At 39.9% G+C, this 21989-nt stretch overlaps 1 protein-coding gene across 2 annotated transcripts; it reads left to right on the top strand.

The window, feature by feature from the left end:
• Positions 1 to 878: 878 nt before the first annotated feature.
• SKIL (SKI like proto-oncogene) lies at positions 879 to 20909 on the top strand. 2 transcript variants are annotated; one of them, XM_052803800.1, is made up of 7 exons: positions 879 to 1038; positions 1771 to 3705; positions 9164 to 9261; positions 10684 to 10916; positions 11135 to 11376; positions 12482 to 12706; positions 15745 to 20909. In XM_052803800.1, exons 2-7 carry the CDS (start codon positions 2599 to 2601, stop codon positions 15904 to 15906), a joined length of 2067 nt encoding a protein of 688 aa, XP_052659760.1. In that variant the 5' UTR covers positions 879 to 1038; positions 1771 to 2598; the 3' UTR covers positions 15907 to 20909. The 2 variants fall into 2 exon arrangements, with proteins under 2 accessions (XP_052659760.1, XP_052659759.1); XM_052803799.1 differs by having other exon boundaries at positions 881 to 1038; positions 10684 to 10922.
• Positions 20910 to 21989: the final 1080 nt, after the last annotated feature.

Genomic DNA, 21989 nt, shown 5'->3' with positions numbered 1-21989 from the left:
CTCGCTCGCAGTGCTGCACGATAAGCCCGCGACTGGAAAGAGAGGTCCATGAAACTACTTGGGGGACTGACACCATCCCCCTCACCCGCCTTCCCTGCGTCTCCCCGTCCCCCAGTAGTGGGGTCTCGGAGCTGAGCCCACCCTGCGTGGGGCCTCGTGCTGGGAGACACTCACTGAGGGACCCTCGCTGAGGGACAGTCACTTGAGGAACCCTCGCTGAGATCTCCTTGCTGAGGGACAGTCGCTGAGGGACGGTCACTGAGGTCTCCTCGCTGAGGGAGGGTCGCTGAGGGACCCTCGCTGATGAGGGACGCTCGCTGCCGGCCGCCGCGCCTCAGGGGAGGGTGACGCCTGACAGCTCCCTGTCCCAGTCGGGGCCTGCTCCCTCCTCTCCCGCCCTGGCTGCTGCCTGCGCTCCCGCTTGGCTCCTTCTCCCTTTCTGCCATGGCTGCTCTCCCCCCCCCTCCCCGCCTCCCCGGCCCTCAGCGCCTCGCCGGCCCCAGCAGCGGCGCCGCCCGGGCGCTCCCCGCCGCTGCGGGGCCGCCTCTCCCGGCCCCGCACGCCCTCTCGGTCTCTAACCACGGGGACGGCGACAAGGCGGCCCGGGGCTGGCTCTAACCCGGGTAGACTGAGGGCAGGCGGCTGGAGGGCGGGCAGAAATAACACCTTTATTTTATTATAATTTTATTTTATTTTTTCTCCCCCCTTTTCCTGTCGGCGGCGGGGGGGTGTGTGTGTGTGTGTGTGTGCCTGTGTTTCCCGGCGCTGAGGCGACGGGGGGGGGGGGGAGGGGCGGCCGGCTCCCGCCGCTGCCCCAGACAGTGGGCGGGGCTGCGGCGGCGGCAGCGGCGGGAGGGGGCGGCGCGCGCCGCCGGCGGGTTCGTGCCCGCGCGCCGCCGCCGTCGTCCGTCGTCGTCGTCCGTCGTCGTCTCCGCGGCTGTCTCCGCCGCCGCCGCCGCCGCAGTGAGGTCACGGGTGGGCGGTGCGTGCGCGGCGTCTGTTCCGCTCCCCGGGCTGCCGGAGACCCCGCCGCGGCGGGTGAGGAGCGGAGGGGAGGAGGGGGAGTTACCGGCGGGGGGGGCTTGTGGGGGAGGGAGCGCGGGAGGCCCCGCGGTGGGGGAGGGGCGGGAGCGCCTGAGGGGGGGATGGGGCTGAGCCGGGGGGGGAGGGGCGCGCCGTCCCCGGGGGGAGGGAGCGGCGGCGGCGGCGGGTTGGGGGAAGGGGGGTGCGTAGGGCGGGGGCGGCGGGGAGAGGGGCACGGGGAGGGAGCGGCGCGGGTACGGCGGCGTGGGGCGGGCTGCGCCCCCGGGGAGCCGGGCAGGGCGGAGGGGCGAGACCGGCGGCGGGGTGAGCCCTGCCCGGGGCTGAGGTGAGTCACGGTGAGGGAAGGAGGGTGCTGAGCGGCGGGTTGCGGCGTCCCGGGCCCTTCCGGGAAGGGGCGGCGGGGCGAGGGGCCGGTTCCCGGGCGGAGGGGATGGAGGGCGGCCCTCGTCTCTCCGGCGACCCCGTCCTTGTGGGAGAGCCGCTCCGGTGCCGGCCTCCCCCCCCCCCCTCCCCCGCCAGCCTGCTCGCCGGGGCGGTGGATGCGGCGCTTCGGGAGTTGTCTGCTGCTGCCAGCTTCGCCCATCTGCCAGGGCTTGTAATGGGGCTTACGGTTTTAAAGGAAAGCTCTCTGCGGGCTGGTGTTTGGTAATTAATTGGGAAACGTATCAAACGGAGCGAACTCGCCTTTTGGGGTTGCTTGCGACTGACCTCTTCCTCTTTTCGCAGGTTATCTGGAAAGACTGACAGAACTCTGTGTTAGCCCGAGACATGAATTTAGCCGATGGCCTGGACCTTACCTCTATTACTAATAACTTGGGGTGGGAAAATTCTGACACGCACCAGTGACATCTGTGCAAAAGGTGACTCTCTAGGGACGTTTAGGTTTTGCCAGCGATCTGGATCAGCCTTTAGTTTGGGGATTTATTTGTGAACTGCCATAGTAACTCTCGTGGTGGTGGTGAAATCATGAAGTTGGCAGCACAATAAAGCGAGCCCTTAAGATTCTGTTTGATCTCCAAGAACTGAAAGTGCCGAATAAAATTTTCGTGCAACTTAAACTACGTTTTGGATCAGTTGCATTAAGATCAGTGTTCTTCAAACGGAGACCGTTTTTCTATTTTAATACTTAAATAGACACTTATTTGAAAAGACGGTATATTTTTTAAAGGAAGAAAATGATCAAGGATGGACACTCTCGTATCAACACATCATTTTTTACTAAATTTCTGTACAAGACTGCTGCGTAAAATAGTGGGTAGGGTATGAAGAAAAGCCTTTTGTATGCATATGCAGTGGGGTTTTTAGATTAGAAAACTGAACAAATACATAAATTTTTCTTTTATAGTTAACCTCTCCATTATTAATTTCATGGTATTACATGCAAAATGGGTTACGGTTTTTACTGTTGGAGGCTGAAGAAGTAACATTTTACTGAAAGGAGCGCAAAACTTGGTGTACCTGAGGTAATCAAGATCACTTGAAATTGTTTTTTGTATGAACAAGCAGGAAAATGCACATTCAAGACTGACTTAATTGAAGTTCTGGTGTTTAGCAATGGAAAGCCCACACATAAACTTCCCTCTAGGTCTAGTTTCAGACCAAAAAAGGAGTGGGATCCAAGAGGATGGGAGTCCTCCATTAAAAAAAGCAATGACAGAAATGCATGTAAATAGCAAAGTACGAGTTGTAATAAATAAATTGCCAACAATAAAGAAGGAAAACTTGGATGAATATGATGAAACTCCTGTGGAGGCTGATGGGGAAACCGCCAAGCCAAACAGTGCGCCGCTATCTGAGCCTTTGAATTTAAATCCAGGTTTGAAACACACGTTGGCACAGTTCCACCTGAGCAGCCAGAGTTCACTGGGTGGACCGGCAGCTTTTTCGGCTCGTTATTCCCAGGAAAGCATGTCGCCCACTGTCTTCTTGCCTCTTCCATCGCCGCAAATACTTTCTGGTCCGCTGCTCATTCCTCCGGACAGCTCCACGGAACTCACCCAGACTATACTGGAGGGGGAGTCTATCTCTTGTTTTAAAGTCGGAGGAGAAAAAAGACTTTGCCTGCCTCAAGTGTTGAATTCAGTTCTCCGAGACTTTTCATTGCAACAGATCAATACGGTGTGTGACGAACTGTATATATACTGCTCAAGGTGCACTTCCGACCAGCTTCATATTCTGAAGGTTTTGGGAATTCTTCCATTTAATGCTCCGTCCTGTGGGCTAATAACGCTGACTGATGCTCAGAGACTATGCAATGCTTTACTACGTCCTCGCACTTTTCCACAAAATGACAGTTTTCTCCCTGGTAAGAACACCTTGGCCCAGTTGAAAGAGACTGGCAGTGCCTTTGAAGTAGAGCATGAATGCCTGGGCAAGTGCCAGGGGTTGTTTGCACCTCAGTTCTACCTTGCGCCGGATGACCCATGTATCCAGTGTCTGGAGTGCTACGGGATGTTCTCACCCCAGACGTTTGTGATGCATTCACACAGATCCCCAGACAAGAGGACCTGCCACTGGGGATTTGAATCGGCCAAGTGGCACTGCTACCTGCATATTAACCAAAAATACTTAGGAACGTCGGAGGAGCGGGAACTGAAGCATCTCTTGGAGGAAATGAAGGAGAAATTTAGCGAGAAAAATCAGAAAAGAACTCGGTCCAAAGTAAGTTCACCTACTCTTGTAAAACTCCCAAATCTCTTTCTGCTCACACGTAAATACTTGTTTTGGAAGCGCATTGCTTGCCTTTTGTAAATGGGAATGCTTGTCAAATCAAGCCTAAGTTAAATTTGTGAGAGAGCTTCACCATGGAAATACATTGCTCATTAAAAGGTGCGGTAATTTCTTTCCTCTTTGGGCTGTAAGTAACTTCATTTGAGCTGGTTTGGCTTTGTTGGTTCTTGTTCTGTTCTGAAGTATGCAGTCTCTGGAAAATTCAGAGCTGTTGTGGGAATTTTCATTCTCCCGTTTGACCTTTAAGTGTGTTTGATGCGGTGTGTGTTGCAGCAGCTGAGCAAAGCAGAAAGGAGCTTGAAAATCAGGTATTACAAATTAATTCTTCATTTGTTATTTTTACTCCAGCACACGCACGTGCGGTGTATGGTGACCTGGCTTGCTAACCACCCATCTCATGACTTTGCATGTAGGGTAATGGTGCATTGATAAGTTGCTGTTTAGAAGCCCAAAGTCTGCTTGTTCAGCAATAGCTTTCTGTTTAAACTAGTTGTATAAAGAAATATGCCAAAAAGAGGGGGTTTTAAGCAGCCCAAGTAATGAGCTGTAGGCTGGTATCTTGACAATGGTTAATAATAGATGTCGTATTTTTTCCTAAAATACTGCTGCAAGTCTGCACTGTGGTTCCAAAATACAGAGCTTATTTTTCCCCTAGAGACCTTCTACTTTAAATAATAAGACAAGCATCAGATAAATACTGAACATCATAGATGTTTTCATTCATAGAATTTACAATTTTGGGGGTATAATTTAAACTTACGCAGTTTTTGAATGGTTCCTGCCCCACCTCTATGTTTCTTTTCAGTGCATTTGGCATTTATATGTCTGTTTGATAGCTACTGGTTTGATTATATATCCATTTTGCCTGTTGGATGTTTTGTGGTGGATTTCGAAATAGCAGCAAGAGCAGTCCAGATGGTTGAGCCCGAGAAGGTATGCTGTAAGTTGACGCCTTTTCAGCATAAACTTCTGAAAAGTTAGTATTGCAGAAAGGCTTACTGTAGTAACAGGTATTTTTACAGTTGTGCCAGCCTACACTAAGGGATTTTAGCAGAAAATTTTCATGAAAGTCTGCAATATGGCGTGCTTCCACGTGCTGAATTAGTTGAAGATGCAGGTAAGTTCACAGCAAGGAAGCTTTGCTTTTCGTCTCATAAAGACATGGCAGTCTTTATCCTTGCAATGCCAGGGTAGGTCATAAACTATAGTATGGTGGATGCATCAGTGGAAATAGTCTTCCATGTTCATACCTGTAATACTGCTTCCCTTTTCACAGTAGCAGATTTCAGACCACGAGATCTTTCGGTTTCATGTGTACAGATTAAAAAACCAGCTTAAATTAGCAGTAACAGTAATTCGGACTGGACCGGTGCACATGAAATACAAAAACTTTCTGGAGTCTTCCGTTGCAGACCTGTATAGTTCTTTCTTAGAAAGCAGCATATGAAATCAGAATGAGAGAGAAACTGTGAAAACTTCAACAAAGATAAAATGGTGGGGGAGGGTTGGTTTTTTGTCTCATGGATATTTGTCTGGAAATACACAAGATTAGAAGAGTTTTATCAGGGGATTGTTGGAGCACAGCCTGCGTTTCCTTGTCCTGGCAAAGCTTGGGCTGCTTCAGTCTTTCCTTCACTTCTGTGGTGTGAGAGAGGTATGAGATACAACGTGTAGATATTGCCTTTTCTTACACTCCTAGGGAAATTTATTTGCAGGATGTTCCATTTGCTATTCTGTCACCTTCTTACCATCTTTGCTGAGTCAGTCCTCAGAAGTGCCGACGCATCTTTGAGGTTATCTTGGAGGGCCCGGGAAGAATGGAAAGGATGGTCTTTGTCCATCCAGTAATAATAAATTATTAATTAAGTCCTATATTCTTTGGAGCATCCTAGATCCTGTGCCTTGCCTTTCTCCTTAGCATTTCACTTGTGAGTTTATTCACCTCGCAGTGCAAATACGCTTTTGCTTTCAATATTTTAAGAGCAGACAATGTACTCGCAAGGTTAATTCCTTTCTGTTCTTTGTGCTAATAAGAAACCTGTAAGCTGCATATTTGATTGTCACCGAGTTTCTCATTTTCTGTTGAGTTCTAGACTGCAGTGTAACATCCACCTGCTCTTCATGGAACAGCTGTCGCTAAGCCCCTACTGATCTCTGCACTGTCAGATCCTCATTCCCTTTGAAACTGCGACAGTTTCTGATAATTGCTCTGCACTAAAACTTTGTCTTGCTTCTCAGACCAATTCCTTAAGTTGGTGACTGTGTGTGGGGAAAAGCTCGCATGTGGAGAGTTAATATTTCTTCTGAGTATTTTTATAAATCCCATCTCTGCTAAAACTACTGGCTTAATGATTAGGCTGAAACCACTACTTATCTTTTTTTTTTTTTTTTTTGTCTCCTTAAAGAACAGCTTTGTACAACTAGCTTAGAAGAAAAATAAGACATTTTTGATGTAGCCCTTTCAAACAGTTCGGGCAGAAGTCATTCAATTCAACTTGGATATATTGCGTTTACAGAATTATTTAAAAGCATCTAAACAGATTGTTAGGTAATGAAATGTGCAGGTATATATTGAAGTAGATGCTTTATCTCTATTTTATTAATCTGGATGAATTGGGAAGAATCGTGTTAGAAAAAGACTTCATGTTTATTTATGGTTACCTTTGCTTTCTTAAGTAAAAATTTGAATGTTAAGAAATTCGTTTGCAAAATACACACTAGTGGGTAGACGATAAATTCAGTTTCCATTTGAAATAGGTAGGAACGTAAAAATCTGACCTAATAACTTGAAAATAGAGATTACCTGATAGATAATTTCATATGTAAATATATAAACATGTGTTGTGGTTTAACCCTGGCCAGCAGCTAAGCACCACGCAGCTGCTCACTCACTTCCCCCCCACCCAGTGGGATGGGGGAGAGAATCAGAAAAAAGGTAAAGCTTGTGGGTTGAGATAAGAACGGTTTAATAAAACAGAAAAAAAACCCCTCTTGCAATACAACTCAAACAATAATAATAATAATAATAATAAAAGGATTGGAATATACAAGTGATGTTCAATGAAATTGTTCACCACCCACCGACTGATGCCTGGTTAATTCCCAAGCAGCCATCCCCCTGCCCCACTCCCCCCAGTTTATATACTAGACTCAAAGGTGTATGGAATACCCCTTTGGCCAGTTTGGGTCAGCTGCCCTGGCTGTGTCCCCTCCCAACTTCTTGTGCCCCTCCAGCCTTCCTGCTGGCTCGGCATGAGAAGCTGAAAAATCCTTGACTTAGTATAAACACTCCTCAGCAAGAACTGAAAACATCAGTGTGTTATCAGCATTCTTCTCATACTGAATCCAAAACATAGCACTATACCAGCTACTAGGAAGACAATTAACTCTATCCCAGCCAAAACCAGGACAACATGTTAAAATGTGAGTCCTAAAACATGGACAAGATGTGATTCAGAAGTTAAAATCAGATTACTGTATACTACCTGTAGTATAAGTAGAATATATGTACATTATTTAAACTATTAGAATGATGAAAGTAAGTAGAAAAAACTTGACCAATGTCAGGATGAAGCCATTTTTCTAGAGATTATTTGCTGTATTCAAATCTTTATTATTTAGAGGCTTGATTATGAATTTAGTATTCTGGAGCTTAGCTTACTTGTGCCCTCCCTCCTTTCTGTCTGCGTTGGAACTCATTTGAGGAACTGCAGGGGTGGAGTTAAATTTCAGTTTCATTGCTAGAGCCAGATTTAGTGGGTTGGAAGTTTTGACCAGAATATTGTAGATGGGCTTTGGTCTCTCTCATGGTCAAGTGGCATTTGATTCTGCAGACCTTGGTGCAAGCCACACCTGTGTAATTGGGTACTCTCTTGACTGCCAGAGATGAAGTTCTGTGACAGTTTATTTCAGGGTGTGTAAATATAAACTTTTCTGATAATGTATCTTGTACACAAGAAATTGTGAAGATGTTAGAATGCTAGGTGAAGCTTTTGGTACAGTAGGATTTTTTTTTTTTTTTTTTTTAGCTTTATAGGCTTTTTTATCAATTCAGCAACTTTCCAAAGGTACTGGGTCTGGCTGGAATGGCGTTAACTTTCTTCATAGGAGCCCGTATGGTGCTGTGCTTTGGATTTGTGGCTAAAACAGTGTTGGTAACACACCAATGTTCTGGTGGCTGCTGAACAGCGCTTGGGCAGCGTCAAGGCTTTCTGTTTTGTGCTTGGCCCCTGCAGCAAGTAGGCTGGGTGTGGGCAAGAGACTGGTAGGTGCCAAAGAGATACTCTGTACTTTATAATGTCATGCTCAGCAATAAAAACTGGAATAGAAGGAGAAGAAAGGGGGTTTTGGCATCCAAGGTGGACGTTGTTGGGAGACTGGCTGGGCATCAGCATGCCCATGGGAGGTGGTGAGCGATATCCTTTGCTTCTGTTGTTTTTTTTTCTTTCCTTCACCTATTAAACTGTCTTTATCTTAACCCAGGAGCTTTCTTGCTTTTGTCCCCATCTCCCTGGGGGTGGTGGTGAGGGAGCGGCTGCGTGGGTGCTTGACTGCTGGCTGGGGTCAATCAACCACACCTTACCCAAAAACCCGCTTCCCAAGGCTATTTTAATACAATGAAATTAAGAACCAATTTCTTAGCTGTGAGTCTTGTTTAAATATATGGTGAGACATCTTTCACTTGAAATTAATAGTAACTTTGCAGTGGAGCACAAAGTATCACCAGTAACTTTGACTAAAGAGTAATTCAAACAATATTTCTTGAGACAGAACAAGAATTGCTATCCAAATACAAAATGCACAGAAGTTTTTTAAGATTATATATTCTGATGCACCTGAATTCATTTTGTTTGTTACTGGAAAGGGAATGGAGTTGTCATGTTACTGCATCAGCTTTGCCCACTTCTGTAATAAAAATTCGTGACAACTGAAGAAAGTTCTGTCTCTGGAATACATCTCTGGAACATTTTATTCACAGGTTTTATTTTGTAATAAAGTATCTGGCAGGTGCTTACTCTGATGTGGATACTTTATTGCAAAAGGCTCCTACAACCTTTGGTGAATCCTAGTTTCTGCTGTTTCTCCAAAACATTTTTAGCATGCCTCTGGCAGAGTTCTGGGAACTCAACAGAGCTTTTATATAGGTTTGTAAAGAATTTTCTTTAAATTTCGTTGCTACTTTGCCCATAATGGGAAATTGGAGATCAAAGAAACTTCTGTGGCTTGCATCACCCTGCATCTCTGCCAAAGACACTCCGTTTTCCAGTACCCCAGTTTCTCTGGTGTATATGTATTAATGGTGTAAATGCCATTCCACTGAGGAGCGTTGATGAAAATGTAAATAAGATGTACTCATCTTCCAATTGCCAATTTATCTTCTTTTCTTTAGGCAGATTCACAGCAGAGCCTGGAGTTGTCGCAGTGGTATCCAGTTATAAAGCAAGAAGCAGAAACTGATCCTCAGCCACCCTCCTTTTTCCATCCCAGGTAACTGAATTTCCTGTGTAGAACTGTAAGCACTGTATGCACAAGTATTTAAATACTTCTGGCTATTTAAAGGTAATTCAAACTGAAAAAAATGTACTTGCAACCTGAACTGTTAGGAAAACTCTGAGGGAATAATTGAACCCTAACTTTTTATGCATTCCTTAGTGTAAATATTAATGAACTGCTTATGAGTGGTTTTTGGTACAAGACTCAAGCTGTGATCTGTGAGTGTTCTTCAGTAGGCAATACAATTGAAATGTAATTACAATTTCCCTTTTCAGAGTAGGAATGATAGAAGGTGATTTTTAATCTTTCATATTATAATGCAATGCATATGTGTGGAAAGCTGCATAGGCCCTGTTTACCATGAGCGCAACTTAATTTCCTTTCAAAAAAGGCCTGTAAAAGGTGTTTGAAGGCTTTCTTCCACACTGGAACAATGGCTACAACTGAATTGTCTGTTGATAAGTTTCCTGGTTTTAGAAACCAAGTGCATTTCCTTAACATAGTACAAAGTTTGTCGTCTGCATCAACGAGGGAAACAGCTTTTCTTGACATCCCTCTTACTCTTATCCCCCTGTGATTATGCATTTACCATATGTGGGTGAGATCAAACTCTCTTGACTAGCAGCGTGCATGGAAGCAACACATGCACATCAAACTAGTTCCCACACAAACACATGAATGGTGGAACCTCTGTGAGGGTCCCTCAGTTTGCTGTTTCTATCGGTGCCTTCCTTCAGAACTAGGAGAAAGGAGAGCATTGAAGACAGCAATGTTAACTGCAGCATCGTGACACTGATTATCTTGGCACTGACCTTAACACATTTCGCACGCTTTTCCTTCTGTACTAGACAAAAGCTGAGTGGCTAGGTTAGGTCAGTATAGAAGGATGCTCCCCGGAGTCCAGGAACTGTGAAAATCCAGATGGGTTGCTCAATATATGTGGGAAGGAAGGTCCAGCATTCTTCTCAGACATGCCCCAGCACTGTCAGTACACACCTTTGCTATTTAAAGTGATATGCTCATTCCCGCTACACTTTTCACTTCCCCCATCCTCCATTGCTAATATAAGGATTATGAAAATGCTAGAGAGTCTGGATGCAGTGGCAATCTAATTCCACTCTGTATTTAAATGAAGACTTCATATGATTTTCTATATGGTTTTTTTTTAATCAGCCATGTTTGGAAAATCCTCTTGTTTGATAGCCTCAAAACCTTATCTAGATAATCTACTCAGTAAAGATAAAGTGGATCATTAGGATTTCCATTTGTATAGGAAAAATTTAAAAAGGACGTGCTTATTTTTCATTGAACTTTTTACAGTTTGAAATCAAGTTAAATTAAACTTACTGCTCTCTACCAGTCATCATTTATTATGCCTTAGCTTTCATTCTTAATTTTACTGTTCTACTGTTTCAGTTACTACCTTTATATGTGTGATAAAGTGGTTGCCCCAAATGTATCTCTTGCATCACAATATAAAGATGTTGCAAAAACAACAGTCAGAGCTTCAGAAGTAATTAAATCCTCACCTGGACAGCTGGAGAAGAAGCTCAGTAGTGGAAAGCACAAAAAAGCTGCCTCCTATCCAGAGCTTTCTCTTGAAGAACAGGAAAAAATTGACTTGAAAACTGGCGTGGAGCACCATAAACGTTTAGGTGAGTAGTGAAAATTACATTGAAGTCTTTTCAATTTTTATACCATATAATTTTGGAAAGCTCAACACCAAGCTAGTATTTTGTGATGTCACTTCAGATTTCCAAAAATTCTTTTGACCTTTTTATAATCTTCAGTTTTCTTTGCATTTTTTTTCATCTCTGGAAGTTTAATTTTCTGTTATTATTATGCTGTGTTCTTCTTTTCTCTATAGATCCACCTGTGTCAACTCGTTCTGCAAGAGGTGGAAAAACTGAACGTGTTTCTTCCAAAATCACTAGAGACTCTAGCCGTGTTGAAGTAGGTGATGATGTGCGAACCTTGTCCCCCACTCTGATGAAAGACATCAGTTGTGAAGATGACAAGGGAAGGATCATGGAAGAAGTAATGAAAACCTACATCAAACAGCAAGAAAAACTAAATACTATTTTGCGAAGGAAACAGCAGCTTCAAATGGTACAGTGCCAATCTGAGTGCATTTCACTTTTGACATCAGAAAACTGATGTTAGCTTGTTGGTTCTAGAATCAATGTCACAGACTACATTAATTTAGAAACACCAAAACACACAGATAGTTTTTCCCCCGGCTTGAATCCAGACACCAAATTTTTAATACCCCTTATGCTCATTAGGTTGGAGTCCACTAATAATTGGTGTCTTTTCAGTTTGCAACTACTGTGTTGAAGCAGCTCCTTCTTTTTTTATCCAAATGAAAACTACTTCTTTCACTTTAAAATGTTCTCCAAACATTTAAGTATTTTGGCAAATAGAGTTTAAGTCCTCTAAAATTTCTCAGTTTTCAGGATTTTAAAGATGCAGACATCAGTGTTCTAGGAGTGATCTTATCACTGCCCTGTATAAAAAAGAACACCACCTCCCTTTTTCGATTTGATAAGCCCTTGTTTTTAGGGGGATTTTATTAGGCTTTTTTAATAATGGATGACATTAGAAGCTGGTGTTCACTTGTGATTTTGCCTCATTTCTGTTTTCTGAATTAAGGTAAATACTATCTTTCCTTCTTACATTCGTAGACCAAACCTAATATTTTCATTTAGTTTGGTTTATTTAACGTTAAGCTCAGAATCTATGAGCTCAGATAGGGCCCTAGTGCTGCTGCTTTTAAGTTGTTCTGCTGTTGGAGGTAAAGCTTGTAAATAAGTTTGAAAAAAAATTAAGACTTCAAAAAAATAGCAAAATGCTAGTGGAAAAAGAGATCAAACACTTTTATTCTCTTTTCTCATGATGCACTTCTTACATCTTCAAAGTATATTTTAGCAAATCAGTGCTGCTGCTTTCTGAGGTTCACTGCTGGAAGTTGTGAATCTGTTTCTGGAAGCTCCATGTACTTGGAAGTATAAATAATTTCTTAAAAAATGAAATGCTTGCTACAGAATTCCAGGCTGTCATTGATAAGTAGATTAATACCATTATTGGGCTATTGTTATCAGTAGAGAAATGTGCTCTATTTGGCCTCATTGTTTCCAGATACACACTTAAATTCAGTTTTTTACTTTTCTGGTCTTAGAACCAAGGTGTATGTGATCCTGATTTTTCTTGACAGGAAGTGGAAATGTTAAGCAACTCTAAAGCTATGAAGGAACTAACTGAAGAGCAGCAGAATTTACAAAAAGAACTTGAATGTTTGCAGACAGAGCATGCTCAAAGAATGGAAGAATTTTATTTTGAGCAGAGAGACTTGGAGAAGAAACTGGACCAAGTGATGAAGCAAAAGTGTAGCTGTGACTCCAATTTAGAAAAAGACAAAGAAGCTGAATATGCAGCACAGGTGAGAAGGGAAAGTTCGTTTCAAAGCAAACCTATTTGGTTTGGTATTTAGTCTATCAGGAAATTGTGAAGCTATTGCTCAGCCACCTTAGGATTTCATCTTTTCCATGTGTTCTGATACCATAGACGAATACCAAAATAGGTCACAGTAACAGCAATATTTATTTCCCTGTTCCTTGATTGAAACTGAGGTAGAATGCAGCTTACAGAAACATATGATGTTATTGATGAAATAGTAGTCTTTAACATAAGGTCTGTTACATCCTCATTTAAAACAAATGGTGTTTTTAATGCATGTAGGCTTGCCCATGTTAGAGAATGAAAACATTCTTGTTTTAGTTACAGAAATAAGGTATTCCTCTTTTTCTTCCTTTTTATGTTAAAAAAAATAAAATCCAAACCTCTCAACCACCTTTTTGTCAGATTAGTAGCGTACCTTGCTGCTCTTCCTGTTCCTTGGTGGTTGAACCTTCTGCACTATCTGATGAGCCCCCTTCTGTGCTCTGTCAAAGCATTTGGTCAAGAATTCTCTTGGAAATGAAAATCATATTTTTGTCTCTCATTCCTGCCTCCAGGGTTCATATGTCAAAACCTATGGAGATTTTTTTTTCTTTTGCTTTCCTTTTAACTTTTACTATTGCTTCATTATATTGGAAGTTACTCATGTCATTCCAATGGGAAAAATATAGTCAATGCCACAGAGAGCCTTGGAATGCCCCTTTTCAAAATCAGCTGCAGTTATGATTAAATGTGTAGTGATGTATTTTGTACTGTGTCACAGAAAACTAATCTTTGTGTTTTTTTTTTTTTAAAGTAAACAAAATCTAAAACTTAGGCTTAGTAAAGCTTTGTGGTTATTTGATCATAGCTGTATATATTTCCTGTTCTTACTGTCTCAAACTAAGAAACAGGCAGTACTTGAGAGACAGGTTTTGGTATTTTGGGGGAGTAGGGCAGAGGCTAGCCTCATAAATCCTTCTCATGAATTTAATTTCATGACATCCCACTCCACAGATTCCTAGCCTTTGCTGCCAGAAATAATCCTCTCTGACTAAGGCCTGATTTACTAAACATCTGGTACAAGCCCTATTACTGCAAGTAACAACATGTTCTAGTTTATGAAGATAATCATGGATAGCATGTTTTATATGGGTTGTGTAGCTCACTTTCTTTAGTGGGTAAAAACCATAGATTGTTCCCCAAGGAGATTGGTTGATTGTTTCTTTTGAAGTTAGACTTTGAAAACTAAATGTGTTCCTTGCATGAAAGTTTAGTCTGTTATTACCTGTGTGGTAGAGCTATTTGCAACATATAATTTGAACCTTTTTCTCCATTTATCACATCTTACGATAGATTTTGAACCACAGGTTCCAAGCAGCTATCAGAAGTACCCGAGTTAAACAGAGGTCCTGGCAACAGGCAACTTCCCAAGCTGTGTATACAGCCTTTAAAAAAAGCCTTAATCCAGTGTCTTCTTGAAGCAGAAGCCCAGGCTGCCCTTTCTCTCTGAGAACTGTGGACTGGGAGAAACCCTCTTTGTACATTAAACAAAATTAGTAATTTGGGATTTGCAACTTGCTTAAATGTCTGTTCTTCTTTCTAGGCCTGTGTGAAGACGCACTAAGTGTCTTCTCCGCCTTTAGACAGTTCTTTATTGAATTTTCTGTTTTAATTGTTGCTTTACCTTGTCAATCACAATAGGGCAGTATAACCAGTACTGGAACCTTTCCTTAGAGCTGGAAGTCAAAACTCAACCAGGGACGTGCTTATGTAGTACGTGCTGCGACATGCACGCAGTGGGCATTATCATACTGCAACAGTTTACTTAATCAAAGTAGTGGAGTCAGAACACTTGTGTTAATAGCCTGTTGCTGTCTAAGAACTGCTTAAATATTTCTGGTTATATGAAGAACCTTTTAAATATTTCCAGTTATACAAGCAGAGGTGAAAGTCCACTGAATGTCATGTTTCTCTAAAATCAGCACAGCAGTTCCTTTGCCCAGTACGTTTTGTAGCAATTGGCGAACACCAGTGATCCTGTATGCCCCTGCTTCTTTCATTCTCGTGAGCTGTCTTCCTCATTTTCAGTGAGATGTATGCTTAGTGATGATTTAGATCAGATAGATACCTATCATTATAAAGGTAGATGAATTTTTTAGATTCAGTGAGGTCTTTTTGTAGAGAGAACCCCTTAAATCAATGGTAGAGAAGATAACTATTTACCAGTCTCCTCCCTGAGTCAACTGCTGGTAGTATACCTATAAGCAATTTGACAGTAACTTTCCCACACTTGAAAAATTCATCAGGCATTTCCAGATCTCACTGTAAATAAGTTTTGATGACACTCGAGCACGTTTGAGTTTTACTGTACTCCAAAGATGAAAAAATTATTTAATTTCTGTTTTGAAACACAAAATATTTCACAAAAAATTGGGGTGGACTCATGTTTATATTTGAACACACACATAAATGCACAGGCAGTTATGCTTAGGATTTTCCGAATCTCATTTCTGGTAATCCTGTTTCATTTATGCTAAAAGGTAGCAGAAGACAGTGTTGGTGGTTTTGTTTGTTCTAGAAATGCATTCAGGCTTTGAAATAAAGAGGTAATATTTTGTCAGGTGAGAGAAATGAACCTGGAAAATGAAAAAGTGCTATTTATTCTGGGATTTGTGAAACATCTGATGCAGACATCTTCACAATCTTCCTAACAGATTATGTATATTACTCACGTGGTCTAGTGTGACAGCTCATATAACTAGAATTTATATGTATTTAAAAATTAGACTTTCCCATTTTTTTTAGTATAGTATGATGTTTATGCAACTTTGCATATTAATGTCACTTGCTAATGTTGTAATAGGTAACTGCATAACTCTTGATAACTGTAGAAGATGAGCTAATAAATACTGGTGAACAGAAATATTTTTATCTGATGCATACGGTGGTCATTAGTGGCATCTTGGAATGAATAGTAGACATTTACAAATAAATTTGCTAAAATTTGCTCTGCCTCTGTCTCTCCTCTCTATTTTACAGCTAGCAGAATTGAGACAGAGATTGGATCATGCAGAGGCAGATAGACAAGAGCTTCAAGATGAACTGAGACAAGAACGAGAGGCAAGGGAAAAGTTAGAGATGATGATAAAGGAATTGAAGCTACAGATCTTGAAATCTTCAAAAAATGGAAAAGGAAAATAGAAATTGGAGGAGGAAGTATGACTGCGTCCTTCAAACAGGGTGTTTTGGTTTTTAATGAATTGTGAGCAGTTTCTGTGTGATAAGAAAAAGTATTCTCTATGGATTTCTATTTCCCAGACAAGTCCAGATGAAGATATACATATATATAAATAATAGATAGGTATACATTTTTAGATTTTCCTAACCAATGAAAATCTGCATTTATTTGTACTGGTGTTTTTCTCAAACAATGAAAAATACGAAACTCTTGATTTAGAGTGACCAGTTTTTGTCCATTTCTAATGCAGTCTTGAGGACTCTATACCTTTTAACATTGTCTGTTAAAATATATGTGGTGATCTTTATTTTGCTTTCAATTGCACATTCAGTTATAAAAGTACATTAAAAAAATTCTGAATTCTTCAATGTCAAAATAGTTTGGGTTTCAGTGAGAATTATGTGTTCTTGAACAGGGGAAAGTAAAGGCAGCTTTTCATCTGTAGGGTAATACTCAAAATTGTGACAATGATAGATGATTGATCATCGTAAGTGACTTACCAGCGTGAATTTTTCCCATAATTTCATTGTGTGAAGTCAAGCTGATCTTTTCAGTATTTTCTATTTAACAACTCGTTATCAATCTAAAGAGTTTTAGAGCCAGCATTTGCTTGCCATGCTGGAAGAAGAAAACATTAGGTTTTTTCGTAAATTAAAAAATTTACAATTACAATGAATCTTTGGAAATTAAAAATTTGCATATTTTCTTTTGTTTTCTTCTATATAGTAGGTATGAAAGAAACATTAATAAAAGGCTTAAAGGTGGAGCTTTTCCTTCTAGAAACCGAGAAGCCTTCACTTAACTGGTTTTTCAGATACTAATGCTTTCAAGAAAAATAATATTTATTAAAAAATATGTATTAGTTTCTTTAACACCCTAAGCCTCCACACTTCAAGCTTCTTGCCACCTTGTGGATTTTTCTTTCATTAAGTAGAACAGGCCTTAACTGACATTGCGATAATAGCTTAAAAAATAAAATTCTGAGATACGGCACTTTGAAAATCATTTTGATAGTCTCTGTATTTGAATGGCATGGTAATGTTACCATGAATTAAGAAATACAGCATGTTCGTTAAGCTATAACATTTGAAAATGTGTAATTGTACAGAATTACTGTTTTATGTATATATAACATTTACTTGAGTACTTCAGAAGTCTGGTTCCTAGTGGATTAAACGCATGACTACGAAGTTGGATGAAGAAACGCTTTTTTGCACTTCTCTCCAAGAAGTTTGATACAGCTGACAGATGTTAGCTGATTATATCAGTGACTAGGAATATTTTAGTAATTCTAGTATTTCACTACATAATTTTAACGTGTGCTTTAGCTTCTGGTTTTGAGGTACTTAGGTTTATTATTCTCTTAATAATTCAGTTCATTTTGGATGAAACCACTAGTAAAAGCCTACATTGATTATTTTTTTTCCTGAACTAGTAAAACTGAAAACTTTCGAGTTCCTTTTTGTTTCTCTTTTAGTGGTATAATAGGATTGAATATCACAGAGAAAGATAAAATTGCACATATCTTTAAACTGAATGAGAAATGGGTTGGTAAATTAAATGTCATGGAGGCATAGGATGTCTCTTTTATAACTGTGTACAGTTTTGTTACAAACTGTATCATATTTACACTCATGATTAAAGCAGGTTAGATGAAAAAATATCAAACAGTTTTCTTTGTCAGTGGTGATCCGAAAAGAAGACCCAGATTAGATTTTTCCCTTCTTCAACTCCATCTCCAAATTTTTGCTTTAAAAAAAACCGAAAAGGAAAAAGCCTGTCTTCGCAGCATGGTTTGGAAGGAAAGGTGCTGACTATAGATAATTCTGGTTGTGTATGCACCACTTGCTTTAAAAACACAATGTTTCATTGTAACAACCACCAAAAACATGGCTATGGGGAGAGTAGGCAAGAATGTTGGTAAAAGTGTGATTATTAGGGAATGGAGCTTGAAGTAGTCCCACTTGATTGACAGAACCCGCGTTGGATTAGCTAGATGGGCAAGTAAGAAAACACTGTACTGGGAAACTGAAAGTTTCATCCGGGTATTATTAAAGGATCAAAAGGTGTCGTTTCTAGTTGCTTTTCAGTATCAGTGTTTTGAACCAGACTTGTTCGATTGTCAGTGTAGATAAGGCCATACAGACTCGTTAATACAGCTGCAGTAACTAATGTACCGCAGTATTTATAGCTTAGCCATTGAATGTATGGAATCCTCATGGGATTATTATATTAGAATACTGTATATTCCGTTTCCATTTGGGTCTTGTCTATGTTATGTGACTTCTGCTCAAATTTCCCCTTTTGTCACCAGTTGATCTTCAGCGGTGGCAATTGCAGTGGAGTACTAGTATAGCCCGGGTTCCTGTGCCTCAACCAGCACTTCAAGCATCTCTTAACCAGCTGTTAACCAGCTTATGCTGTAGACTATTAAAATGCTGGTGGCCATAGTTTGTACTAATATTTTCACTGTTGCAAGAACTCAAGCAGCTATATGAAGTTTTTAATAATTCCAGCTGCAGATAAGGCCTCCTAATCTTTTTAAAACATCTGGCTGAAAAAGCTAATGGAACATTTATTAAAATGACTTTAAAAGTAGCTTTGTAAATATTCCATTTAGTTACTCTAAAGTTAGAATGCATTTTAAATTATTGTAATCCTCTTAAAATTCTTAAATATTACTTTCAGGCTCTTTACATAACATAAATAATTTTCGTATGCGTAGACTTAATTTTATACTGATTTTAAGTAATAATGTATACATAAATGTGCCATAGATTTTGTGTGTTCACAGTCTTTGAAAGATAGTTTTTTAGTAAGTTGTAAATAATACTGTATAAGTTGTAGAACAAATATATGTTGAACTTTTTTCACCACCTTATGCTAGTTATATGAGATGGTTTATTTTACAGACTAATGTAGGAACTTGGAATGCACACTTAAGGGCCCTCACTTAAGTGCACACTTAATGGTAGAAACTAATTCTGTCATTAGGTCCTCACTTTTAGTCATAGCATGCTCATTTTATGTATTATTTGTTTTGCCTTCAGTTATTGCTTGCTGATCTTTCAGGCAGGAATTCATTTTCCCAGATAGTTGTGACGTGAAGCCCGTAGGAAAAAATCCTAAAATTGTCCATAATTTTGAAAGTTTCATTATTAAACTCCTAGACCAAGGTCAAAGTTGCCTAGTGCACCTTTTGGAACAAAGTAAGTAGGATTCAAGGTGAATATCTAGTTTGCTCCTATGCTTTTTTTAAAAGAGAACTTTCACATGCTTTGTGTACTTTAATCAAGAAAATATAAGAGCTTAGAGAGTAAAACTCTTGTAATTTTGGCAGTCTGAAAGCACCCTGGTTCGCAGTGTAGCTACGTATCCCTAGACGAAAGAGATTTTAACTAAATCTCCAAACTTAACTAAGTCTGTGTTTTAGTTTTTGTAAAGCATATCGTTTAGTTTGAGTAGTTAGATAAATGTAGTTACGTTTCACATTCTTAAACTATTTTTATTCTATATTTAATATATTGATAGCTTAGGTGTAAAATCATTTGTATATAGTAAAGGCGTAATGCAGTTAGTGAAGTAGGAAAAGTTGAGTGGGAGCATAAAGCTACTGGTGGCCTGAAAAAATAAGTCTTGGCCCATATTTTAGAAGTCACAATGTTTTATTCATACATTCTTGTTTTATATTGGGGGAGGGGATAGCTAGAATGTGTTATGAAATTTTTGGAAAACTTTCCTAGCATTAGTCGTGAAGTTGGCCTTGAAATGCTGTCATGGTCAGCTTCCTAGAATTCACTTGTTTGTAGAGTATATATTTTGATTGTCAGTAAAGATAACAACTTTGTATTTTTTCTGCACTTAATTCATGTAATTAATCCACACAACAGAGTTTTCTATAACGTGAAGTTGACAAAAGACATAATTACGCCTACCTGTTAATCTGTGCTTGCAATATTTCAGTTATTTTATTTAAGCTGTCAATAGTGAGCAGCAGAAAGCTGCGAATTTCAATTTTCCTTTTGCTCATTACATCTGTAGTGTGAGTATTCATCAGTTTTCATTACAGAAAGCTTGTAGAAGTTTCTGTTTGTTGCATATTTCTATTTCAAAAAGACATCCATTTTTTAGCTTTTGTGAAAGCAGTTACTGCTTACAAATTGCACGACAATTTTGTAGTGTGTCTCCATTACTTAGAAAATTGTTTTTTTCAGGGTTAGTGGTTCAGTTGGAGAATGCTTGAAAAATGAGTTTTAAGCACTTCATCAAGCACAGCAAACAAATGGTATAAAATTTTGCTATTTGAAAATCGATTAAATGTAACAATGTCAATTGAATTCTTTTTCTTTGAATATAGATACCTCACTTAAAGGAAAGCACAGCTGTACTGTATTTAAACTAATTCTAGGAAATAATAAAAAGTCGGTTTAAAATATTTTGTTGCCATTATGTTGCTTTCTGTGATTGACAGAATCTGTTCTGCGTTTTCGTACTCGCTCTCAAAAATATTTATTGATGTTGACATGCCAGTATAATTATCTCAAATTACAGAAAGTAGCTGCAAAACAATGGAGTCTGTGTTAGCTCAAGGCAACAGGTTGAATGACTATTCTGAAACCATAGTAAAATCCTGTGAAAAACGATCAGTGCATTCAACAATTTTTAATACTTTGCCAATGATGTACAGTCTTACTGTTTTAGAGTTGCTGTGGTTGCATTACATGACACACAAAACTGTCCTCTACCTCACGTGAGATTTAACAGATATTTTATATGGTTTTAGTAAACAAGATGCATCTATCTGGTCACTTAGTTTACAAATTTTGAATTATATTTATTGAAACATGACATACTGTGCTCTTAGCTTATACCTCAATTGTATTTTGTGCTGTTATCCATTTTCATGCCTTGTAAATACCTGTATAGATGTGGATTCAAAAACAAATAAAGAACTGTAATGTCAGAACACTTGCCTTCGTAATATTTTTGAATACTGATTTCTAAACTTGACTTTTTGGAAGGTGATTAGCAGCGGTGCTTTTCTAAGGAGGACAGAGTCTTCCTTGCTTTGATTACAGTAAATTAAGCCCTGATTACCCTGAAACTTAGTACAACTCCCGCTGCCTGCAGCAGGTCCCCTGTTTTCTAAAGGTCATTTTTAGCAAAATCTACAAGAACAGCAGCCCTCCCTCACCATGAGTCCATTTTCTAAAGCTCTTACGGCTCTGTGAAGATACTGACACTAGGATTTCTATGTATCTTGACATAAATTCGGTATTTATATGTGTAAATAAAACCACTTGTGTATTTGGCAATAAATCATGTAAATCGTGATTATGTTGCTTAACGTTTTTGTCTGCCATCAGGGAGCTTAAACAGCAGAAAATTCAGAAGAGAGAGCAAGGAGGCAAGAAGAAAAGAGGGAGCTGTTCCTGTAAGCTGTATAGGAATGGGTCTGCCATTTAGGTTGAGCCTCCTTCACTTATAACAATAGGCTATATTCTGTTGGTCACTTAAAAAAATCCAGACTGTAGTAAAAGAATATAACTTGTACTATAATATTTTGGAGATTTTTTAGGTGATTTTATTCATACTAAGGTTTTGGGGGTTTTTGACAGATAAGCAAGCGTGATCACATACACATACTCTGATGTTTTTTCTTCCCCTCAGATCAGAGCAAAAATGCTTTGTCCTTGTTTTAAGGTACTGGTCTTGCATATAGGAAATCCTGATTGTGTTTCAGATTATTGCAAACCCTTAATGCTACCATGAACTTGCCTGTATTTCACAGCTGAAGAGAGAAATGAGCGGTATTAACCAGGATGAAGATGAAATTGGTAATATTTTGATGAGCTCAGCCTTTAGTACGGAAGAAAATGAACAACTGGCTGTACCACTTAAAGAGTTAACCCTGTTTTTTTCTGCATCCCGTGTTATATTTTTATACAGCTGTATTTCTAAGCAAGGGAGAAGCTATCGGGCTGAAAACCCTGCAAAGAAAAAATTAAAGGTGAGTCATTTGCATGAAAAAAGTCATAGAGTGTTG

Source organism: Harpia harpyja, chromosome 12 (genome assembly GCF_026419915.1).
Source record: "Harpia harpyja isolate bHarHar1 chromosome 12, bHarHar1 primary haplotype, whole genome shotgun sequence".
In the NCBI taxonomy this organism is placed as follows: Eukaryota; Metazoa; Chordata; class Aves; order Accipitriformes; family Accipitridae; genus Harpia; species Harpia harpyja.
Note: the sequence above shows the minus strand (reverse complement) of the source record. Positions and strands in the feature narration are given on the sequence as shown.